The sequence below is a fragment of the Ascaphus truei genome, chromosome 15 (genome assembly GCF_040206685.1).
Source record: "Ascaphus truei isolate aAscTru1 chromosome 15, aAscTru1.hap1, whole genome shotgun sequence".
NCBI lineage: Eukaryota > Metazoa > Chordata > Amphibia > Anura > Ascaphidae > Ascaphus > Ascaphus truei.
This window is the reverse complement of record NC_134497.1, coordinates 51988154-52010741: the sequence shown is the minus strand read 5'-3', so window position 1 is coordinate 52010741 and position 22588 is coordinate 51988154. Positions and strand designations below refer to the sequence as shown.

General features: G+C 55.7%; 1 protein-coding gene across 1 annotated transcript in view; it reads left to right on the top strand.

Moving 5' to 3' along the window:
• The first annotated feature begins 1382 nt into the window (after window positions 1-1382).
• The window catches only part of YWHAB (tyrosine 3-monooxygenase/tryptophan 5-monooxygenase activation protein beta), a 35832-nt gene continuing 14626 nt past the window's right edge, over window positions 1383-22588 (top strand). The window contains exons 1-4 of the mRNA XM_075572595.1: window positions 1383-1530; window positions 12016-12315; window positions 20168-20291; window positions 22275-22438. Of these exons, the coding sequence (XP_075428710.1) occupies window positions 12022-12315; window positions 20168-20291; window positions 22275-22438 (582 nt within the window). The 5' untranslated portion in view covers window positions 1383-1530; window positions 12016-12021. The remainder of the gene's footprint in view (window positions 1531-12015; window positions 12316-20167; window positions 20292-22274; window positions 22439-22588) is intronic.

Genomic DNA, 22588 nt, shown 5'->3' with positions numbered 1-22588 from the left:
ACTGACCCTCCCTCTGCTCACTGACCCCCCCCCCTCTGCCTCACTGACCCCCCCCCTCTGCCTCACTGACCCCCCTCCCCCTCTGCCTCACTGACCCCCTCCCCCTCTGCCTCACTGACCCCCTCCCCTCTGCCTCACTGACCCCCCCCCCCTCTGCCTCACTGACCCCCCCCCCCTCTGCCTCACTGACCCCCCCCCCCTCTGCCTCACTGACCCCCCCCCCCTCTGCCTCACTGACCCCCCCCCCCTCTGCCTCACTGACCCCCCCCCCCTCTGCCTCACTGACCCCCCCCCCTCTGCCTCACTGACCCCCCCCCCTCTGCCTCACTGACCCCCCCCCTCTGCCTCACTGACCCCCCCCCCCTCTGCCTCACTGACCCCCCCCCTGCCTCACTGACCCCCCCCCCTGCCTCACTGACCCCCCCCCCTGCCTCACTGACCCCCCCCCCTGCCTCACTGACCCCCCCCCTGCCTCACTGACCCCCCCCCCCTGCCTCACTGACCCCCCCCCCCTGCCTCACTGACGCCCCCCCCCCTGCCTCACTGACCCCCCCCCCCCTGCCTCACTGACCCCCCACCCCTGCCTCACTGACACCCCCTCCCGCTCTCTGACCCCCCCCCCCTCCCGTCTCTCTGACCCCCCCCCCGTCCTCTCTGACCCCCCCCCGTCTCTCTGACCCCCCCCCGTCTCTCTGACCCCCCCCCGTCCTCTCTGACCCCCCCCCCCCGTCTCTCTGACCCCCCCCCCCCCGTCTCTCTGACCCCCCCCCCGTCTCTCTGACCCCCCCCCCCCGTCTCTCTGACCCCCCCCCCCCGTCTCTCTGACCCCCCCCCCGTCTCTCTGACCCCCCCCCCGTCTCTCTGACCCCCCCCCCCCCGTCTCTCTGACCCCCCCCCCCCGTCTCTCTGACCCCCCCCCCCGTCTCTCTGACCCCCCCTCCCCCCCCCCCCGTCTCTCTGACCCCCCCCCCCCCCCCGTCCTCTCTGACCCCCCCCCCCCCCGTCTCTCTGACCCCCCCCCCCCCCCCGTCTCTCTGACCCCCCCCCCCCCCCCGTCTCTCTGACCCCCCCCCCCCCCGTCTCTCTGACCCCCCCCCCCCCCGTCTCTCTGACCCCCCCCCCCGTCTCCCCCCCCCCCCCCGTCTCTCTGACCCCCCCCCCCCCCCCCCCCGTCTCTCTGACCCCCCCCCCAGCGGTGTTTGTTTCTCACACACGCATCTCCCTCTCTCCCCTACGCATCTCCCTCTCTCCCCTTCCCGCCCAGACAGAACCCTCACCCTTCGCCCGCTCTCCCTCAGCTGACGTCACCTCCCCGTTACCATGGCGCCAGTGATGTCACCGGGCCCCCACTCCGGAACCCGCACTCAGCGAATCCCGTGAAACGCTCTCGCGCAAAATGGGTGGGGTTTCAAGGAAGCGGAAGTGAGGCGGAAGTGCAGCGGCTCGGAGCGGAAGTGACGCGTAGAGAAGGGATCCTGAGCTCGCCCGTGTTCAACTCCAAGTGTCATCGCAGTGTTCGCGGCTCGCAAGGTGCGGGGGGAGCCGTGCAGGGAGGAGGACTGCGGGGGGGGAGAGGTCTCTGCGCCTCGGTCAGGGAGAAGAGGGAACCTGGCGCGACCTCCACCCCGCTCCCTGCATGAGCCATCCCTCCAGTGGCCTCGCCCCCCACGACCCGCCCTGTGTGCCCGGCCTCCCCCCCCCACCCGCCCTGTGTGCCCGGCCTCCCCCCCCCCACCCGCCCTGTGTTCCCGGCCTCCCCCCCCCCACCCGCCCTGTGTGCCCGGCCTCCCCCCCCCCCACCCGCCATGTGTGCCCGGCCTCCCCCCCCCCCCACCCGCCCTGTGTGCCCGGCCTCCCCCCCCCCCCACCCGCCCTGTGTGCCCGGCCTCCCCCCCCCCCACCCGCCCTGTGTGCCCGGCCTCCCCCCCCCCCACCCGCCCTGTGTGCCCGGCCTCCCCCCCCCCACCCGCCCTGTGTGCCCGGCCTCCCCCCCCCACCCGCCCTGTGTGCCCGGCCTCCCCCCCCCCCCACCCGCCCTGTGTGCCCGGCCTCCCCCCCCCCACCCGCCCTGTGTGCCCGGCCTCCCCCCCCCCCACCCGCCCTGTGTGCCCGGCCCTCCCCCCCCCCACCCGCCCTGTGTGCCCGGCCTCCCCCCCCCCCACCCGCCCTGTGTGCCCGGCCTCCCACCCGCCCTGTGTGCCCGGCCTCCCCCCCCCACCCGCCCTGTGTGCCCGGCCTCCCCCCCCCACCCGCCCTGTGTGCCCGGCCTCCCCCCCCCCACCCGCCCTGTGTACCCGGCCTCCCCCCCCCACCCGCCCTGTGTGCCCGGCCTCCCCCCCCCCCACCCGCCCTGTGTGCCCGGCCTCCCCCCCCCACCCGCCCTGTGTGCCCGCCTTTCTTCCCCCCCCACCCGCCCTGTGTGCCCGGCCTTTCTTCCCCCCCCACCCGCCCTGTGTGCCCGGCCTTTCTTCCCCCCCCACCCGCCCTGTGTGCCCGGCCTTTCTTCCCCCCCCCACCCGCCCTGTGTGCCCGGCCTTTCTCCCCCCCCCCCCACCCGCCCTGTGTGCCCGGCCTTTCTCCCCCCCCCCGCCCGGCCTTTCTCCCCCCCCCCGCCCGGCCTTTCTCCCCCCCCACCCGCCCTGTGTGCCCGGCCTCCCCCCCCCCCCACCCGCCCTGTGTGCCCGGCCTCCCACCCGCCCTGTGTGCCCGGCCTCCCCCCCCCACCCGCCCTGTGTGCCCGGCCTCCCCCCCCCCACCCGCCCTGTGTACCCGGCCTCCCCCCCCCACCCGCCCTGTGTGCCCGCCTTTCTTCCCCCCCCCACCCGCCCTGTGTGCCCGGCCTTTCTTCCCCCCCCACCCGCCCTGTGTGCCCGGCCTTTCTTCCCCCCCCACCCGCCCTGTGTGCCCGGCCTTTCTTCCCCCCCCACCCGCCCTGTGTGCCCGGCCTTTCTCCCCCCCCCCACCCGCCCTGTGTGCCCGGCCTTTCTCCCCCCCCCCGCCCGGCCTTTCTCCCCCCCCCCGCCCGGCCTTTCTCCCCCCCCCACCCGCCCTGTGTGCCGGCCTTTCTCCCCCCCCCACCCGCCCTGTGTGCCCGGCCTTTCTCCCCCCCCCCACCCGCCCTGTGTGCCCGGCCTTTCTCCCCCCCCCCACCCGCCCTGTGTGCCCGGCCTTTCTCCCCCCCCCACCCGCCCTGTGTGCCCGGCCTTTCTCCCCCCCCCCACCCGCCCTGTGTGCCCGGCCTTTCTCCCCCCCCCACCCGCCCTGTGTGCCCGGCCTTTCTCCTCCCCCACCCGCCCTGCGTGCCCGGCCTTTCTCCTCCCCCACCCGCCCTGCATGCCCGGCCTTTCTCCTCCCCCACCCCGCCCTGCATGCCCGGCCTTAACCCTGTGTGCCCGGCCTTTCTCCCCCCCCCACCCGACCTCTGTGCCCGGCCTTCCCCCTCCCCCCTCCACCCGCCCTGTGTGCCCGGCCTCCCCCACCCGCCCTGTGTGCCCGGCCTCCCCCCCCCCCCCCACCCGCCCTGTGTACCCGGCCTCCCCCCACCCGCCCTGTGTACCCGGCCTCCCCCCCCACCCGCCCTGTGTACCCGGCCTCCCCCCCCACCCGCCCTGTGTTGCCGGCCTCCCCCCCCCCACCCGCCCTGTGTGCCCGGCCTTTCTCCCCCCCCCACCCGCCCTGCGTGCCCGGCCTTTCTCCCCCCCCCACCCGCCCTGCGTGCCCGGCCTTAACCCTGTGTGCCCGGCCTTTCTCCCCCCCGCCCTGTGTGCCCAAACTCCCCCCCGCCCTGTGTGCCCAAACTCCCCCCCGCCCTGTGTGCCCAAACTCCCCCCCGCCCTGTGTGCCCAAACTCCCCCCCGCCCTGTGTGCCCAAACTCCCCCCCGCCCTGTGTGCCCAAACTCCCCCCGACCTGTGTGCCCAAACTCCCCCCGCCCTGTGTGCCCAAACTCCCCCCCCGCCCTGTGTGCCCAAACTCCCCCCCGCCCTGTGTGCCCAAACTCCCCCCCGCCCTGTGTGCCCAAACTCCCCCCCGCCCTGTGTGCCCAAACTCCCCCCGCCCTGTGTGCCCAAACTCCCCCCGCCCTGTGTGCCCAAACTCCCCCCCGCCCTGTGTGCCCAAACTCCCCCCCGCCCTGTGTGCCCAAACTCCCCCCCGCCCTGTGTGCCCAAACTCCCCCCCGCCCTGTGTGCCCAAACTCCCCCCGCCCTGTGTGCCCAAACTCCCCCCCGCCCTGTGTGCCCAAACTCCCCCCGCCCTGTGTGCCCAAACTCCCCCCCGCCCTGTGTGCCCAAACTCCCCCCCGCCCTGTGTGCCCAAACTCCCCCCTCCCTCCCGCCCTGTGTGCCCAAACTCCCCCCTCCCTCCCGCCCTGTGTGCCCAAACTCCCCCCTCCCTCCCGCCCTGTGTGCCCAAACTCCCCCCTCCCTCCCCGCCCTGTGTGCCCAAACTCCCCCCTCCCTCCCGCCCTGTGTGCCCAAACTCCCCCCTCCCTCCCGCCCTGTGTGCCCAAACTCCCCCCCTCCCTCCCGCCCTGTGTGCCCAAACTCCCCCCCGCCCTGTGTGCCCAAACTCCCCCCTCCCTCCCGCCCTGTGTGCCCAAACTCCCCCCTCCCTCCCGCCCTGTGTGCCCAAACTCCCCCCTCCCTCCCGCCCTGTGTGCCCAAACTCCCCTCCTCCCTCCCACCCCGTGTGCCCAAACTCCCCCCTCCCTCCCACCCCGTGTGCCCAAACTCCCCCCTCCCTCCCACCCCGTGTGCCCAAACTCCCCCCTCCCTCCCACCCCGTGTGCCCAAACTCCCCCTTCCCTCCCACCCCGTGTGCCCAAACTCCCCCCTTCCCTCCCACCCCGTGTGCCCAAACTCCCCCCCCCACCCGCCCGGTTTGCCCAAACTCCCCCCCCACCCGCCCGGTTTGCCCAAACTCCCCCCCCCCCCACCCGCCCGGTTTGCCCAAACTCCCCCCCCACCCGCCCGGTTTGCCCAAACTCCCCCCCACCCGCCCGGTTTGCCCAAACTCCCCCCCGCCCTGTCTGCCCAAACTCCCCCCCGCCCTGTCTGCCCAAACTCCCCCCCGCCCTGTCTGCCCAAACTCCCCCCCGCCCTGTCTGCCCCAAACTCCCCCCCGCCCTGTCTGCCCAAACTCCCCCCCGCCGTGCCCAAACTCCCCCCGCCCGCCGTGCCCAAACTCCCCCCCGCCCGCCGTGCCCAAACTCCCCCCCGCCCGCCGTGCCCAAACTCCCCCCCGCCCGCCGTGCCCAAACTCCCCCCCGCCCGCCGTGCCCAAACTCCCCCCGCCCGCCGTGCCCAAACTCCCCCCCTCCCGCCCGCCGTGCCCAAACTCCCCCCTCCCGCCCGCCGTGCCCAAACTCCCCCCTCCCGCCCGCCGTGCCCAAACTCCCCCTCCCGCCCGCCGTGCCCAAACTCCCCCCTCCCGCCCGCCGTGCCCAAACTCCCCCCTCCCGCCCGCCGTGCCCAAACTCCCCCCTCCCGCCCGCCGTGCCCAAACTCCCCCCTCCCGCCCGCCGTGCCCAAACTCCCCCCTCCCGCCCGCCGTGCCCAAACTCCCCCCTCCCGCCCTGTGTGCCCAAACTCCCCCCTCCCGCCCTGTGTGCCCAAACTCCCCCCTCCCGCCCAAACTCCCCCCTCCCGCCCTGTGTGCCCAAACTCCCCCCTCCCGCCCTGTGTGCCCAAACTCCCCCCTCCCGCCCTGTGTGCCCAAACTCCCCCCTCCCTCCAGCCCTGTGTGCCCAAACTCCCCCCCTCCCTCCAGCCCTGTGTGCCCAAACTCCCCCCTCCCTCCAGCCCTGTGTGCCCAAACTCCCCCCTCCCTCCCGCCCTGTGTGCCCAAACTCCCCCCTCCCTCCCGCCCTGTGTGCCCAAACTCCCCCCACCCGCCCGGTTTGCCCAAACTCCCCCCCCCCCCACCCGCCCGGTTTGCCCAAACTCCCCCCACCCGCCCGGTTTGCCCAAACTCCCCCCCCCCCCCACCCGCCGGTTTGCCCAAACTCCCCCCCCCCCCACCCGCCCGGTTTGCCCAAACTCCTCCCCACCCGCCCGGTTTGCCCAAACTCCCCCCCACCCGCCCGGTTTGCCCAAACTCCCCCCCCACCCGCCCGGTTTGCCCAAACTCCCCCCCCACCCGCCCGGTTTGCCCAAACTCCCCCCCCCCACCCGCCCGGTTTGCCCAAACTCCCCCCCCACCCGCCCGGTTTGCCCAAACTCCCCCCCGCCCGGTTTGCCCAAACTCCCCCCCGCCCGGTTTGCCCAAACTCCCCCCCGCCCTGTGTGCCCAAACTCCCCCCCCGCCCTGTGTGCCCAAACTCCCCCCCCGCCCTGTGTGCCCAAACTCCCCCCCCGCCCTGTGTGCCCAAACTCCCCCCCCGCCCTGTGTGCCCAAACTCCCCCCCCCGCCCTGTGTGTCCAAACTCCCCCCCCGCCCTGTCTGCCCAAACTCCCCCCCGCCCTGTCTGCCCAAACTCCCCCCCCGCCCTGTCTGCCCAAACTCCCCCCCGCCCTGTCTGCCCAAACTCCCCCCCGCCCTGTCTGCCCAAACTCCCCCCCGCCCTGTCTGCCCAAACTCCCCCCCGCCCTGTCTGCCCAAACTCCCCCCCCGCCCTGTCTGCCCAAACTCCCCCCCCGCCCTGTCTGCCCAAACTCCCCCCCGCCCTGTCTGCCCAAACTCCCCCCCGCCCTGTCTGCCCAAACTCCCCCCCGCCCTGTCTGCCCAAACTCCCCCCCGCCCTGTCTGCCCAAACTCCCCCCCGCCCTGTCTGCCCAAACTCCCCCCCGCCCTGTCTGCCCAAACTCCCCCCCGCCCTGTCTGCCCAAACTCCCCCCCGCCCTGTCTGCCCAAACTCCCCCCCGCCCGCCGTGCCCAAACTCCCCCCCGCCCGCCGTGCCCAAACTCCCCCCCGCCCGCCGTGCCCAAACTCCCCCCCGCCCGCCGTGCCCAAACTCCCCCCCGCCCGCCGTGCCCAAACTCCCCCCCCGCCCGCCGTGCCCAAACTCCCCCCCCGCCCGCCGTGCCCAAACTCCCCCCCCGCCCTGTGTGCCCAAACTCCCCCCCCGCCCTGTGTGCCCAAACTCCCCCCCCGCCCGCCGTGCCCAAACTCCCCCCCCGCCCGCCGTGCCCAAACTCCCCCCCCGCCCGCCGTGCCCAAACTCCCCCCCCCGCCCGCCGTGCCCAAACTCCCCCCCCGCCCGCCGTGCCCAAACTCCCCCCCCGCCCGCCGTGCCCAAACTCCCCCCCCGCCCGCCGTGCCCAAACTCCCCCCCCGCCCGCCGTGCCCAAACTCCCCCCCCCCCCGCCCGCCCTGCGGTCACGTGACCGCTCACATCCAATGGGAGCGAGGGACTAGCCCCGCCCCCAGAGTGCGCTAACTGCCTCGCCTGCAAGGACAGGAAAAAGCTCCATTTTCAGCAGGCGAGGCAGAGCAGGAGCGCGCCTCAGCGAGCTTACATTTACTATGTCCCAGGCCTTATGGTCGCTGTTTATTTGCAATGGGAATCCTGGGCAATGTGACTTTTGTTGCAGGAAGTATTGCTGAGAGGTATCGTGGTTTATGCATACAATAGACTGTAAACAGTGCTGTTTGTATACAGATCCCTTGTACTTCTAGGAGTGCCGTATGGTTTGTTTTTTGTCCCTTGGTCAGCTGATTGCTAAATGCACACAAGTCATGGTAGGGCAGGAGTAAAGATGCAGGAGAGGCAAATGGGATCTCGGATGGGGTGACGGGGCCCTGGAGGGCGAGGAGGTGGGGGATGGGTGATTGGCTTTATCTCTGCTGATATTCAGTATGGCAGGTGTGGCCAACTCCAGTCCTCACGGCACCAACAGATCAGGTTTTCAGGCTATTCCTGCCTGTGCTGATGCAGGGATATCCTGAAAACCTGTCCTGTTGGTGACCCTTGAGGACTGGCGTTGGCCTCCCCTGTTGTAGAGAATCTGTTCAGAGCCAATGCTGGAAATAGCCTGAACCATCCTTGTAATTGTATAATAATGCAGATGTTGACTTTACCTTGTGGTATCCCCTACACGCACAGAGAGCTTTTCTTCATCACGTGTAGTGCTTGAGATTGTCAGGCCCTGTATGAGGATGCATGTTATTCGAAGGCATTCTATATACTATTGTCTGTGATGGCAATGTTACAGGACGGCACAAACAGATGACATTTCACTTCCTATGTGATTCCTTGTAAGTAAACAGTATAGTGCAGGAGTGACCAACTCCAGTCCTCAGGAGCCACCAACAGTTTTAAGGATACCCCTGCTTCAGCAGAAGTGGTTCACCTGGCTTGTTGGTGGCCCTTGACGACTGGAGTTAGCCACTCCTGGTATAGTGTTTTGTGATCTGACTACATTTTAATGAGTATAATGTTTGATGCCCGTTAGAGAAGTGATGCGTTTAGATGCACAGTATCTGATTTTAGACGTGTGCGTGTGTCCAGTAACTAATTGCAAGCTTGCCTCCACACATTGCTATGTATTATGTTTATTTTGCTGTGCAGTCGCTAACAGTAGGTGCATATTTTTATTCATATAGCTGCAGCCATGTACTGCTTGCTTAGTAAAATAGACGGCTAAAGGGCAATTTCTGCCTATGACAAATGAATTGAACTAAACACAGTGGCATGGTTAATAAGTTAAAGTGTCAATCCCACAAAAAAAGTTAAGTACGAATTTCCGATGCTACGCCCCCGAGATAATGGCACGCTGTTCCTCGTTAAGTAAACGATATGCCGCCTCTATCGGCCAATTGGAAGCTGCGTGCATTGAGTTGTCTTGCTGATTCCAAGAGGTTGGATGGTCAAAGTTTCCCCAGGAGGGAACGTCAAATCTTGTATCTACACCAATGGTTATCTGGGAACAGGGGGTCCCGGAGCTTACAATAGCTAGATTCAGCACCCTGGGGTCTCCCTCATTTCAATGATGTAACACAAAAAAAAGTTTAAGGCCAAAACAAAAATATCTGATATATTGACCCCTCCGACACTCAAAGTTTTCAGGGATTCCACCACCATCCCACTTGGCTGGAGAGGGTTTGGCGCCTGCACCAGGTTCTGCTTCACGCGAGAGCAGCTCCCCCTCATATTTTAGGATACCTTATTTATAAACTGACTTGATATGTGTCACATGTCTGTAGAAAGGGCATCAGTCACTGAGATTGAAAGGGGCTGTCCCACATAGATGGTAAACACACGTTTATTTTTGGCTTCCTAAGGCTGCGCTTATAGTGCCGGTGACATGACGTCGCCCAAAAACAAATGTATTGCCGCCATTGCGTGCGCTTATAGTAAGCGAAAATTGGAAGCCGGTCAAATTTGATTTTTCAGAGGCTGTCGCCACATGACAGCTTCTGAACCAATCAACGACCTGGTCGCCCGTGACGTCGCCGCAAAGCGAATGACAACTTTTGCTAGTGGCGATGGGTGACATCATCTGTCGCGTTGCTAGTGCTGGCAATGCGACCGATGACGTCACCCGTCACAACTGGCGAAAGTTAGTTGTAATTTGATTTTTAGCGACGTCGCTGGTGACAAGGCCAGTGACGTCACTGAAAGGGGCGGGCCTCGCAATTTGATTGGTTTAGACAGTCACATGTGGCGACTGTCTCTAAAAAAAATCAAATTTACCCGTCATCAAAATTTGTCGCTCCGTCGCCGTCGCGCTTACTATAAGCGCTTGCGACGGAGTAAATTGATTTGTTTTGGAGCGACGTCGTGACGCCATCACAAGACACTATAAGCGCAGTCTTAGGCTAAGGCCCCGCTCCCAGCGCCTCCCATCGCTCCCTGCAGATCGCGGATTTAAGCTATGCACGCGACGCCACAACGTCCGCCGCACATACCGTAGCCAACACCAGGGCTGTAGCCTTAGAAACCCTGAATCGCCTGGAAAGTAAAAATTTACTGGTGTCCTGTGAAAAATCTTTCTCTCCACTGGCCCACTGAATGTGTCTGCTACTTGTTTATCTGTAAAGTCATTATTATACCATTAGTTAAACCAGGGGTGCACAAAGTTTTTGACCTGCGTGCCCCCCCCTGCCTCGCAGCCCCAGCCTTCGAGTTACCCACCCCCCCCCCCTCAAACCTCTGTTTACCAAGGAAATTCTTACACGGTACGAAGTGTCCATCGACTCTCTAACCTTTTAAACAGGCCGCTGTCCTAGGAGGGTCAGTCTTCTTAACCAGTCACTTCCGTGATTCATTTTGGTTCTAGCAGGCGTCACCCGTTTAAATAATCTGTAATTCTTTAAATATTATTATTATAAAAAAACTACATTCTATATTTTGTATAAACCACTCCAGGATCTCTCACCTCTCATCTCGCCTCTCTCTCATCTCGCCTCACTCTCTCTCATCTCGTCTCACTCTCTCTCATCTCGCCTCACTCTCTCTCATCTCGCCTCACTCTCTCTCATCTCGTCTCACTCTCTCTCATCTCGCCTCACACTCTCTCATCTCGCCTCACTCTATCTCATCTCGCCTCACTCTCTCTCATCTCGCCTCACTCTCTCTCATCTCGCCTCACTCTCTCTCATCTCGCCTCACTCTCTCTCATCTCGCCTCACTCTCTCTCATCTCGCCTCACTCTCTCTCTCATCTCGCCTCACTCTCTCTCTCATCTCGCCTCACTCTCTCTCTCATCTCGCCTCACTCTCTCTCTCATCTCGCCTCACTCTCTCTCTCATCTCGCCTCACTCTCTCTCTCATCTCGCCTCACTCTCTCTCTCATCTCGCCTCTCTCTCGCCCTGCTGCTACCGGCACCCCCTACGAGGTATGTCTCGGGAAGCAAGGGGTCCCCGGAGCTTAAATCAACGCAGTTCAATTTAGGAGACCCCCCCCCCCCTACTATAGAAAAAATAGAAACAATGAGACAAGCAATCTCACACTAGTGCTACACAACCTATTGTAACAGATGGATAAATGCAATCCAAATAAATGTAACAGCAGTGAGATGTAAACAGGAGCTGGATCGGAACATACTGATAGTGCTTTTGTGAGTATCATAAGACATAAATCATGTGGTATGCAATACCCCTTTAGGGTATTTAGGGTAGGGTACACGAATGTCCATCCAGATAAAGACTCTTTGTAATCCAAGTCAGGGTTGCAAATCCGTTTGGAGGCAAAGGCCCATAACTGAGTGGCAGGTAAATCTCCTAGATCCTGATTGTACACGGACCCTCCCCACTTCACTCCTATGGCTACAATTTGTATAGCCCCCTCAGTGTGTAATAGATTAATCACAGTAACAGCATAGAAAAGATCACTACTCAGCACTTGAAGACTATCTGGTCCCAAGAAGGTGCATGCATCTCCCTTGAGGTATACAAAGCAAGTTGAAGATCCCGAGGAGGAGAGAGGATAGATTTATTCTTAACAGGAACACATCAGTAGCACAAGCATTGAACAGGAGGGATCCTCTTGCGCGTTTCGCGCTGTTCCAAGCGCTTTATCAAAGATAAAATCACTCCTGTTTAGTGCCTGTGCTATATAAAATCACTCCTGTTCAATGCCTGTGCTACTGATGTGTTCCTGTTAAGAAGATTAAATTCTACCTTTTTATCGGGAAACCACGGTGGTTCCCGTTTTCTGTTGCGCTGTGCTTTCTTTTCCCTGGCCACTGGACTGCTCGGGATCTTCCACTTGCTTTATAAAATAAAAAAACAAGTGTCTCGGGAGGGCTGCTGTAAGGTCAGGAGTTGAGTTCTTGAGATATCGGGAGCAGAAAATGTTTCCCCCTGGGAGGTTAACATGGCTGCTGCCATTCACTCATTTAGCGATGGCCACAGTAACATTTGAAACCAGTATAATAATCAGGCAAAAATTAACAAAAACAGTATTTTATATTTGTTCTGTTTCTGCTTTAAGGACTTCAGTGAAAATAACGTGTGTGTGTTTTTTTGTTTTTTTTAATAAGCACACTTGCTGAAATAATTTATAGTTACGCCTCCAAAAAGCCGTGATTTAACTGTGTACTAATGTTTTATTGCATTTCCACCTTTTCCAGTTCATCATGGACAAGAGTGAACTGGTACAGAAGGCCAAGCTCGCCGAACAGGCCGAGCGCTATGACGACATGGCTGCGGCGATGAAGGCCGTGACCGAGCAGGGTAACGAGCTGTCTAACGAGGAGCGGAACTTGCTGTCCGTCGCCTACAAAAACGTCGTCGGGGCTCGCCGTTCCTCCTGGCGCGTCATCTCCAGCATCGAGCAGAAGACCGAGGGCAACGACAAGAAGCAGCAGATGGCGCGGGAGTACCGTGAAAAAATCGAGGCCGAGTTGCAGGATATCTGCAATGATGTTCTGGTAATGCAGAAAACCTACGTTACTGGAGGTTTCATTTATAGCTACAGGGAAAATAAGCCAAGACGTTGCGACTTTGTGTTTTTACACTGTTTAATAGCATACAGCCAGTGTTGTTTGTTAATAACTGCTGGACCAAGGGTGTCCCGTGACGGCATGTGGAATGGCCCGCAATCGCACTAGAACTTGGGCCCAACTTCTGCAGCCCCCACAGCTCCTCTCCACCTCTGGTCTCCCCATGGTTACATTCTTAGCTGGGGTGGGAAGCTGAGTGAGCGAGGAAGGGCAGTAGAATAGTGGCCCGCCCCAAAATGTATCCATTTGTAGTCACGCCTGAAAAGTCTGGCCATCCCCACGCTAGACCGTATATTTTTGCAGTTATTCGTAACAATATTGATTAAGCAAATCGGAGGCCGTTCATATAATACTGATGTTACACAAATACTATACTCGGAATCATAGTTGCCCGTTTTTAAGAAAGATTTGATTCCTGTAATGTTGGAGGCTACAGAAGGCAAAGGAATTGATGTACATTAGGGGTGGCCAACTCCAGTCCTCAAGGGCCACCAACAGGTCGGGTTTTAAGGATATCCCTGTTTCCGTACAGGTGGCTCAGTCGTTGACCAAGCTACTGATTGAGCCACCTGGGCTGAAGCAGAGAGAGCCTCAAAACCCAACCTGTTGGTGGCCCTTGAGGACTGGTGTTGGTCTCTCCTGATGTAGAGCCTCACTGCACAAAATGAGGATGTGATGGGTAGAGGGAATCTGCTGATTTGTATAAGAAAGGCTTCATGTTTTCCTGTTGTGGCGCTTTCCACACAATGTGGGTCTTGTGAGGAGATGAGCAGTAAAGCAAATGTAAAATTCACCTTTGGGATTTGGCGATATATTCAGTTTGCCAAAACCTCAGAGGGAGGCGTTTTCTTAATGTCATTTATCTTTGTGGCATTAAATTCTCAAACAGTCTTTAACTTGATGTGACAATGGTAAAATGTTGGTGTAACAATTTCAGAAGTGAAATGTTCCCCTTCATCCAAAACAGTGACGTATTTGCACTTGTGCTCGATATTTGCTGTAACCCATTCCATGATCTCTTATTGCCATGTTTACATTTGCTCACTTTAACATGTTTGTCAGTGAAAGCTTTTCAATGCGTATGTGTAGCATAGCTGGTTTAAACTGTGTTCGTACGGGAATTATGAACATGAGTAGTTCTCCAGAGACTCGGTTGCAAATGGTTATTAAAGCCGTTCAGTGCCCGATGAATCCTGAACGTCATGAGGCCCTGTAACCCGTTCTAGGACATTTGGTTGTGCTGGTTTTTCCGCGACTAAATGACCACCGACGTTTAGCCACTACTTAAATCGCTGTCGGGGCATCTCTCCACCACCAAAGTAAGCCCACCAACCCTACCCTAAAACCCCCCAACGCTACCCCTTACCCTACAAACCTAACATGCTCTTACCCTGCCAGCCTAACCCCCGTACCCTGCCAGCCTAACCCCCTTCCCCGTACCCTGCCAGCCTAACCTCCTTCCCCGTACCCTGCCAGCCTAACCCCCTTCCCCGTACCCTGCCAGCCTAACCCCCTTACCCTAGCCGCTAAAACCAATAAATTAACTTGCCGTGGTATCGTGCCTGAGTGTCCAGCAACGGCTGCAGCAAAGGGTCCCTTGCGACCATAGCCGGTGAAGACTTTATTACAGCGAGATGGCCACGATCACATGTACGATTCTGCTGTAACCTACAGCAAGTCACTATATTAATGCTTGTTTGCTAAGGAGGCCACGTCTAGGACTCCGAACACGAGGTGGATCCTCCACTTAGGTTCACGTTATGTGAGTTCGGTGGGCCTGTTCCTGCAACCACGCAGTTGCTTCACCAACCGGTCACGTGGTTGAGATCCAGAAGACCATTGATTAAGCCAACCAAACCCTTAGATGATTCCAGGTGTGATTCGCCAAATTGTAGTGTCCAAATGTTTCTCGTGGTCTCACCCAATCATGAAGATATGTGGATGACAAAAAAAAAAATTATTTTGCCATCCACATACCTTCATGATTGGGTGAGACCACGACAAGAAACATTTGGGCACTAGAATGTGGCGAATTGCAAATTGGCTTAATAGACTCTTTTTTATGATTGTTATCATTGGCGCCATATAGGTCATTTGCATATCCAAGTCCTTTCTGGTTTTGGAGAAAGCCAGCTGGGCCGGTCAGGCTGCTTTTGAACTTCAAGGACATTGGCATTTTTACACAGATATTATTTACACTATTGGATGTTGTATTTTATAACTAGCGCTTATTCACTAATTTTTCACTAGTACACCATGCCTTGTCTACATCCTTTCTTCTGGGTGAGGCATGCCATGTTGGATTCTTAAACAATAGATTGCTTATGCACGATCACCATGATAATGGTCCAGTCTGTGAGGCCAGAACATTGTTACTGTATGGATTATAGGCAGTAAATCAGCACACGCTATTATTTAGCCCAGGAGTGGCTAACTCCAGTCCTCAAGGGCCACCAACATGCCAGGTATTAGGGATGTACCTGCTTCAGCACAGGTGGCACAATCGGTGGCACTGTGATTGCTTTAAATAGCGGGCACCGTGCTCGTGGCGGCGTTTTGGGGGAAACGAACGAGATGGGGCCATCCTATTCCATTTGCTCACTGGTTAGATCGCGTCCAACGTGACATGGTGACGCGATCTAACCCGGGAAAAAACAGCATGATGTCATCACACCGTCAAGCGGCCCCTTAGCGTGCCAGTCCCCATGATGTAGTGACTATGCCCGTGGGAACTCTTAAGGGTTTAAGGGGATTTTGCCATCTATATTATACTAGCTGGGAATCAAGGGGTCTCTGGAGCTGAACCATGTTGATTTCAGCTCTGGAAACCACCTTCTCCCCGATATACATCAGAAGGTGATGCTGGTATTTAACTTCTGTTTTAAAGGTCCAGAGTCACGCTGGCCAATACAAACGCGCAAGAGATGACGTCGCTGTTTCCTATTGGCCCGCGGGACCTTCAGAGATTCTGTGTACCCAGCGTGTACGTTCAGTGCCTTCAGATATAAGTATCTCGGGCAGCAGGGGGTCCCGGAGCTGAAATCAATGCGTTTCAACTCTGGAGACGTGCTGCTTCAAGCCTAGTAAACAAATTAATGAAATAAAACCCAAGAGGTAAAGCCACTTTAGTGTGTGTGTGTGTGTGTGTGTACACAAAAACATTCCTTTAGAAATCTAATGCTTTCCTCTTCAGATCTGACACTTGACAGCTTGTCGATCACATGTCCTTATCCTTGGTCTCCATGCAGGCAAAATTCTGTCCATATCCTCTCACACGATGAGAAAATAGGTTCGTGGCTCATACAGGGGAGGGGTTCTTCTTACTGGGAACACAACACAAAAGATATGTTAAAAAGGATGGTCTCCTCCTGTCTGTGCATTGCAGGTCCCTCAGGAAGGGGTTAAGTGCCTCACGTTTTAGGTTGCTATGGAAATAATTGTACATTGAATCTTGAAATAGCAGAGTCTTTACGGCAGCTCTGCCATTGGCTCATTTTGACGCAAGGATGCACCGTCATTAATTCTGCCACCACGAGGGATATTCTGTATATGTGGCTGAAAATCCTACTTTGCCCAGGTCTGCAGTATAAATATAGAAGCAGCATTGCAGCTACAAACACAGCACATTTGTTCCCAGAGATGGGTCGCAGCCTTTGTTTACATTATAATTCTGCTCCGTGATCCTCTCCCTGTTGGTAATTTGTGTCTTTAATGATGCGAGTGGTGTTAAGCTTTGTCTATTTTACTAGTCTATCTCCTTTGCTGCCAGAGGGGGTTTCTTCTACCCCTAAGATAACGTAATTCGCATCATACTGTTCTCATTCTTCACCTGGTCAGGAAAACACAGAGGGTGCGTATTACGTAGACAGTAGAATTCGGCCTCCCAGTACTACAGATAACACGCGTGTACAGAGGTGTGCGTTACATTCTATGTGTAGGATGTCAGTAGTGGGCGCTTTTTATTTCATCAATAACTTCTTTCTGAATTGAATCTAGCACATGCATTGAAGTACTGGACTGTCCTTCTCATTGTCTTCTGTGAACAAACCAGTGCCAATTAAGTAGAAGCTGTGTAAAATGTGTATACACACTCGCCTCTCCTCCTTCCCCCTTCCTCCTCCCACTCTTGCCCTTGTCGCCCGCCCCGTTACCATCTGGAGGCAGGTACTTCCTGCAAATGAGGGCGAGAGGCCCCGGTGGAGGGAACTATTCAGAGTTGGTTCCCCGTCTCGCCGGGGATTTGAGTTGGAGAGTCCACCAAGGTGCACTGAGCACGGGAGAGTACTTGACCCACTTCATGGACTCCCCCGCCACCTGCCCCTTCTGTGGCGAGCGAGAGTCCGTGTACCATATTTATTTTAGCTGCGCCAGACTGCAGCCCCTCTTATCCACCTTGAGGAGCCTTCTCTTGCTGTTCTGGCTGCACTTTTCCCCTCACCTTTTTATTTTTGGGTGCCCAGTGTCCCGGAACAATAAGCCTAGGGATCTCCTCGTCAACCTGCTCCTGGCATTGGCTAAGCTAGCCATTTATAAGACCAGGAAGCAGTGTTTGGAGAGGGAGGTCCCAACAAACATCGTGGCCATGTTCCGGGCGCTGGTGCACTCCCGTATCCGGGCAGAGTACACGTACGCCGAGTCCACTGGGACGGTTTCAGAGTTTGCCTCTCAGTGGGCGTCAGGCGGGGGGCTCTGCTCGATATCACGCACTCTGGATTATTTTGTACTAACCCTTCATTTTTAGTACACTTTATTTTATTTACAGTGCACTTGTTGTTTTTAATTTTTGTATTTGTTTGGCTGGTTTTTCTTTGTTCTACTTGGCTTCCAAGTAGAATTGCTGAGCAAAACCAGATCAAAATAGACCTCCTTTTCCCCTCTCCTTTCCCCCCCTCCTCCTTCCCCCTCCAACCCTCGCCTCTTCCTCCTGCCTTGCCCCCCCCTCTCCTTCCTCATTATAACTATTAATCCGTGTAGACTATTGCCCTGTATCCCACCCAAAGGGAATAATGAATCTCTCTGCCCGCCCCAGTACAGGTGTCATGCACATGGAGCGGCCGTGGTGATTAATTGCATTCAGATCAGTCCGTAGTTTAGACCTAAAAAAATAAAATGACATCGCTGTGACGTGATGCGTTTTCCATAGTAACACAGCCTATTATAACCAAATTGTTTATAAATTGACATCTGCTGAAGAAGCAAATTGCTCCCTGATTGCGTGCTGATGGATGTGCACTGGCAGAATGGTAATATATGGGCAGGAACATTAATGCTTAGGAAGGATCTGTTAGATTGATGCTCATTGGGTAGGATGCCATCTCCACGCACAATTAATCTTGTTTAACCCCTTATTGCTAGGACAAAAGATAAACCAGGTTAGAACTCTACGTTTAAAAACCTCTAATTGAGCTCCCTATCGACATAGGTCCTTTTTGGGGCAAACTGTTCCTTTCTAATATCCATTTGGATAACCTAAAAGGATGGAACAAAGAATTGTGGCAATGAAAAATGCATTATTTGAAATACTGCACACTGAATTGCTTTTAGCACAAATTCTCTTCCCCTCCCCCCCTCCCACGACATGACCCCTAAACTATCTAATACATATGAAACATTATGTAACAGCTATGCCTTTGTTATGGATGTATAGATCCAGCAACCCATTCAAGGACAGGTTCTTTGCTTTGTTCGTGCCTATGAAATGAAAGCACAATGGTGGGGTACTAGAGGCAAAATCTCTCAAATTATGTGTTTTTAATAGAGGAACGGCATAATTTTATGTAGAAAACTGTGATTATTATAAGAGGACATGGGCACAACTGTATGCTGACTGGTGCTACCCATCAGCTGGTTTAGCTCACACTACTAGAGCTGTTGGCCAGACTACTAGAGGTTGAGGGTTCTGATCCTGTTGGGCCCGACACCAGTACCCCATTACTCACATGGTGCATTAGGCTTGACAACTTAATATAGTTCTTATTGAAATGCTTTCAAGAAGTGTGGGTTTAGATGCCTCTAAATAATCAAAGTATATCTAATTTGCATGTCTCCCAGGCACCTCAGGTCTGTGCCTTTTTGAGCAGATCGGTATCCCTATGTTATTTGGAGGGAGAATAGAGGGGATTTTTTTTCCCCCCATACACAACTCGATACTGTAGTAAAATCGCACCCATAACCCCACACACTAAGGTACGTAATAATTTTGTAGTAGCTTGATGGTAATTTTACACACACACACACACCGACGACCACCTCCATGCTGCCAAAGACCGAGGTCATTACACTCTGCTCATATTACTAGTCCTCTCTGCAGCATTTGACACCGTGGACCACCCTCTTCTCCTCCACATTCTCCATACTCTTGGTATTCATAACAAAGCTCTATCCTGGATTTCCTCTTACCTCTCCCATCGTACTTTCAGTGTCTCTTCTGCTAACACCTCCTCCTCTATTGATCTCTCTGTGGAGGTACCCCAGGGCTCTGTCCTGGGACCCCTTCTCTTTTCTCTTTACACACTCTCTCTAGGTGACCTAATAACATCTTTTGGGTTTAAATATCACCTCTATGCTGACGACACACACATTTCTTTCAACCCCTGACCTTACACCTTCTATACAGACCAAAGTTTCTGAATGTCTCTCTGGAATATCATCCTGGATGGCCATCCGCCGACTGAAACTTAACATAGCTAAAACAGAGCTCCTTATACTTCCTCCCAAACCTGGCCCTACTACCTCCTTCCACATTACTGTTGGAAATACGATCATTCACCCAGTAGCCCAAGCACGCTGCCTAGGGGTCACACGCGATTCCTCTCCCACATTCTCCTCTCGCATTCAAATCGTTTCTAAAACTTGTCGCTTTTTCCTCTGCAATATCACAAAGATACGCCCTTTCCTCTGTTACTCGACTGCTAAAACTCTGACTCAGGCCCTCATTCTCTCCCGTCTCGATTACTGTAACCTCCTGCTGTCCGGCCTCCCTGCCTCTCACCTGTCTCTCCTACAATCTATCCTAAACACTGCTGCGAGAATCACTCTACTCTTTCCTAAATCTGTCTCCGCGTCTCCCCCCCTCCTGAAATCCCTCTCCTGGCTTCCGATCAAATCCCGCATCTCACGCTCAATTCTCCTCTCCACTTTTAAAGCTTTACACTCTTCTGCCCCTCCTTACATCTCAGCCCTAATTTCTTGCTATGCACCATCCCGACTCTTGCGTTCTTCTCAAGGATGTCTTCTTTCTACCCCCTTTGTATCTAAAGCCCTCTCCCGCCTTAAACCTTTCTCACTGACTGCCCCGCTCCTCTGGAATGCCCTTCCCCTCAGTACCCGACTAGCACCCTCTCTATCCACCTTTAAGACCTACTTTAAGACACATTTGCTTAAAGAAGCATATGAATAGCACTGGATAATTCTGGACACGTGATACATAAAGCTTGGCCCCCTGCAGACGCACTTACTAGAATTCCCTCCTACTGTCTCTGTACGTTCTCCCTACCTACCAATTAGATTGTAAGCTCCTCGGAGCAGGCACTCCTCTTCCTTAATTTTACTTTTATGTCTGAAGCACTTATTCCCATGACCTGTTATTTATATTATTTGTTATTTATGATTACAACTACTGTGATGATTACAATCCAGCTATGTACATTTATGGCGCTATATAAATAAAGACATACAATACACACACACCCACTATGAATTGTATGTTCACCGTGTCATTGCGTCTGCTCTATGCAAAGCATGAAATATGGCTCTTTAACCCGCTTACTTCATTTTGTAGGAACTCCTGGACAAGTTTCTGATTGTGAATGCCACCCCACCGGAAAGCAAAGTTTTCTACTTGAAAATGAAAGGGGATTATTATCGGTACCTTTCCGAAGTCGCGTCCGGGGACAGCAAACAACGTGAGTATCCCTTCCAAGCACCGCGCCAACCGGGACTAGTTTGTGGCAAATAAAATGTCATTTGGGTGATACGTTGATTTTATTAAAAAATAGTATCTCCAAGACGTCTAATGGGTTTCGCCAACAATCTCACATATGCGGGGTTCTGTTTTCTCACCCGAGACTTCATTGTCACCCCAGATAACACGACCTGTCCTGTTTCCATCCAATACAGTGACAATTGGTGTAGAATAGCATGTCCCGGCAAACAGGAACACTGAAGCCAGGATCTGTATACACAATGATGTCGTTTTAACCTATTAAGCGTGATCCTTTCACTGTTTTGCATTTGTGCGGGGTCTGCACCTTACAGGTGCATACTGCCCGAAATATCGTCAGGATCTAGTGAGGATTTCTGCTGCTTGGTGTTACCGCCAAAACCACGATTAGAGCAATATATTTTGGCCTTGTTTGTACTGTAACGACCTAGTTTCGTGGCCTAACCCCAGTAGACTAATTTTTTTTCTATTTAATGCAGATGGGTTATTTGCGTTGACCTGTCACGGTATTTTGAGTTTCTGTATATGAAAATAAATGTTTTTACTGAATATAGAAGGGGGTGGAAGGTGGCAAGCCCACCCACCAGCCCACTGCAAAAGAATCATTTAATGAATGTGATGGTCAAACACATCTATCGTCAACGTCATCAGGGAACAAGAGACAGGGGGTGCCCAATGCTGCATCCAATTGACAAAACATATAAAGTAAAATACTTCAATAATAATATCAGGGAACAGATTAAATTACCAGAACCCCTTTAAATAGTGTCCACAACCCGAAACAGCCACCCACCTCCCTCCAGCTGCTCCAGTCCGCCGCCACTGCTTCAGAAAACACCTGCCTCTGCTGATTAGTGTTACTTCCTGGTAGCGTCACGCGTCCGTGTCATGACGCAATCGCGCCAGGTCTAGAGAAAGTGAGGGAAGTCTCTTGCATTCCAGAGGCCCCGGGAAAGCGTCCAGGGGACTGGGCATCGCCATAGTAACTGTCCTCCAATCAGGATGCCACAACAGCTGGAGGGAGAGGCAGAGCTTTTTCCTTGACGAGGTCTTTGCCTGTAGCACCCACTCTATTTTGTTTCATTTTCCCCAGTCCCCTTTCTTTCCTTGGGGCATCCCAATTTGCCCTGTCCTGATCCCTCTCTTTGCTATTCTGAATATAGATTCATATTTTTTGTTACAACTAATGGGGCATTTTTGGACCATAAGCGTACGGTGGGGGTTTCGCTTGCTTTCGTGGTGCAGTATTTGTTCAGATGTTTAAAGAGGCACTAAAGGTTGTGTTGCTTGCTTTATTCTACTTATATTTTGCTATAGGATTGAGCAGGGTGTCTCCGGAGTAGTACCCCATAAATTTCAGCTCCAGGGACCCCCTGCTTCCAGAGATTCAGACATCCGTAGCAGTGCCGGTACCTCTGTGCAGTTTAAATGTCGTGGCCAATAGGAAGCCACAAGGGATGACGTCATGGCTTCCTATTGGCCCGAGTGACTGGGGGCATTTAAACGTCGCCATTTTGTTATGCACACAAGCTCCCTGGCTGCAGAGGTACCGGCACCGCTACGGAGATAAGTTTCTCTGGAATCAGGGGGTCCCCGGAGCTGAAATTAAAGGGGTTCAGCTCCAGAGACCCCCTGCTTCAATCCAAGAACAAACAAAAATGCAAGCAATGCAACCGGTAGTGCTGCTTTACTCTGTAGGGCTCTTCCTTCAGGGCCACAATTAGGACGATGTTTTCTAATCTTTGTCAGGTATTTATTTCGGTTTAAGTGTAGCTGGATTATTCCATCACTGTATAAGCTCCGATGGCAAAGGCGCCTGCAGCCGTTCACCAATAAACGCAATTGCATTTACAAAGAATTAATCTGAGCAGTTTCGTGCCTCAGGAAAAAAATGGTGACTTTCTCTTTTACCTGCCATCTCTAATGTAATCTTCTTTCTCGGTAGTGACGGTAACCAGCTCTCAGCAGTCTTATCAGGAAGCATTCGAAATTAGTAAGAGCGAGATGCAGCCGACGCACCCCATCCGACTTGGACTGGCCCTGAACTTCTCCGTGTTTTACTACGAAATTCTCAACTCCCCTGACAAAGCGTGCAGTCTAGCGAAGGCAGTAAGTAACTCGCGCACACAACTGGGAAACGTCCATATTTTGCCGTAGAGATTGTTTTGTGAAGGTATAATCATTTTTTATTTTTTTGTTGTTAAAGCAGCATATCTGGTTTCCTTTGACATTTGTTTATTGCGTTAGTGTTGAAGCAGG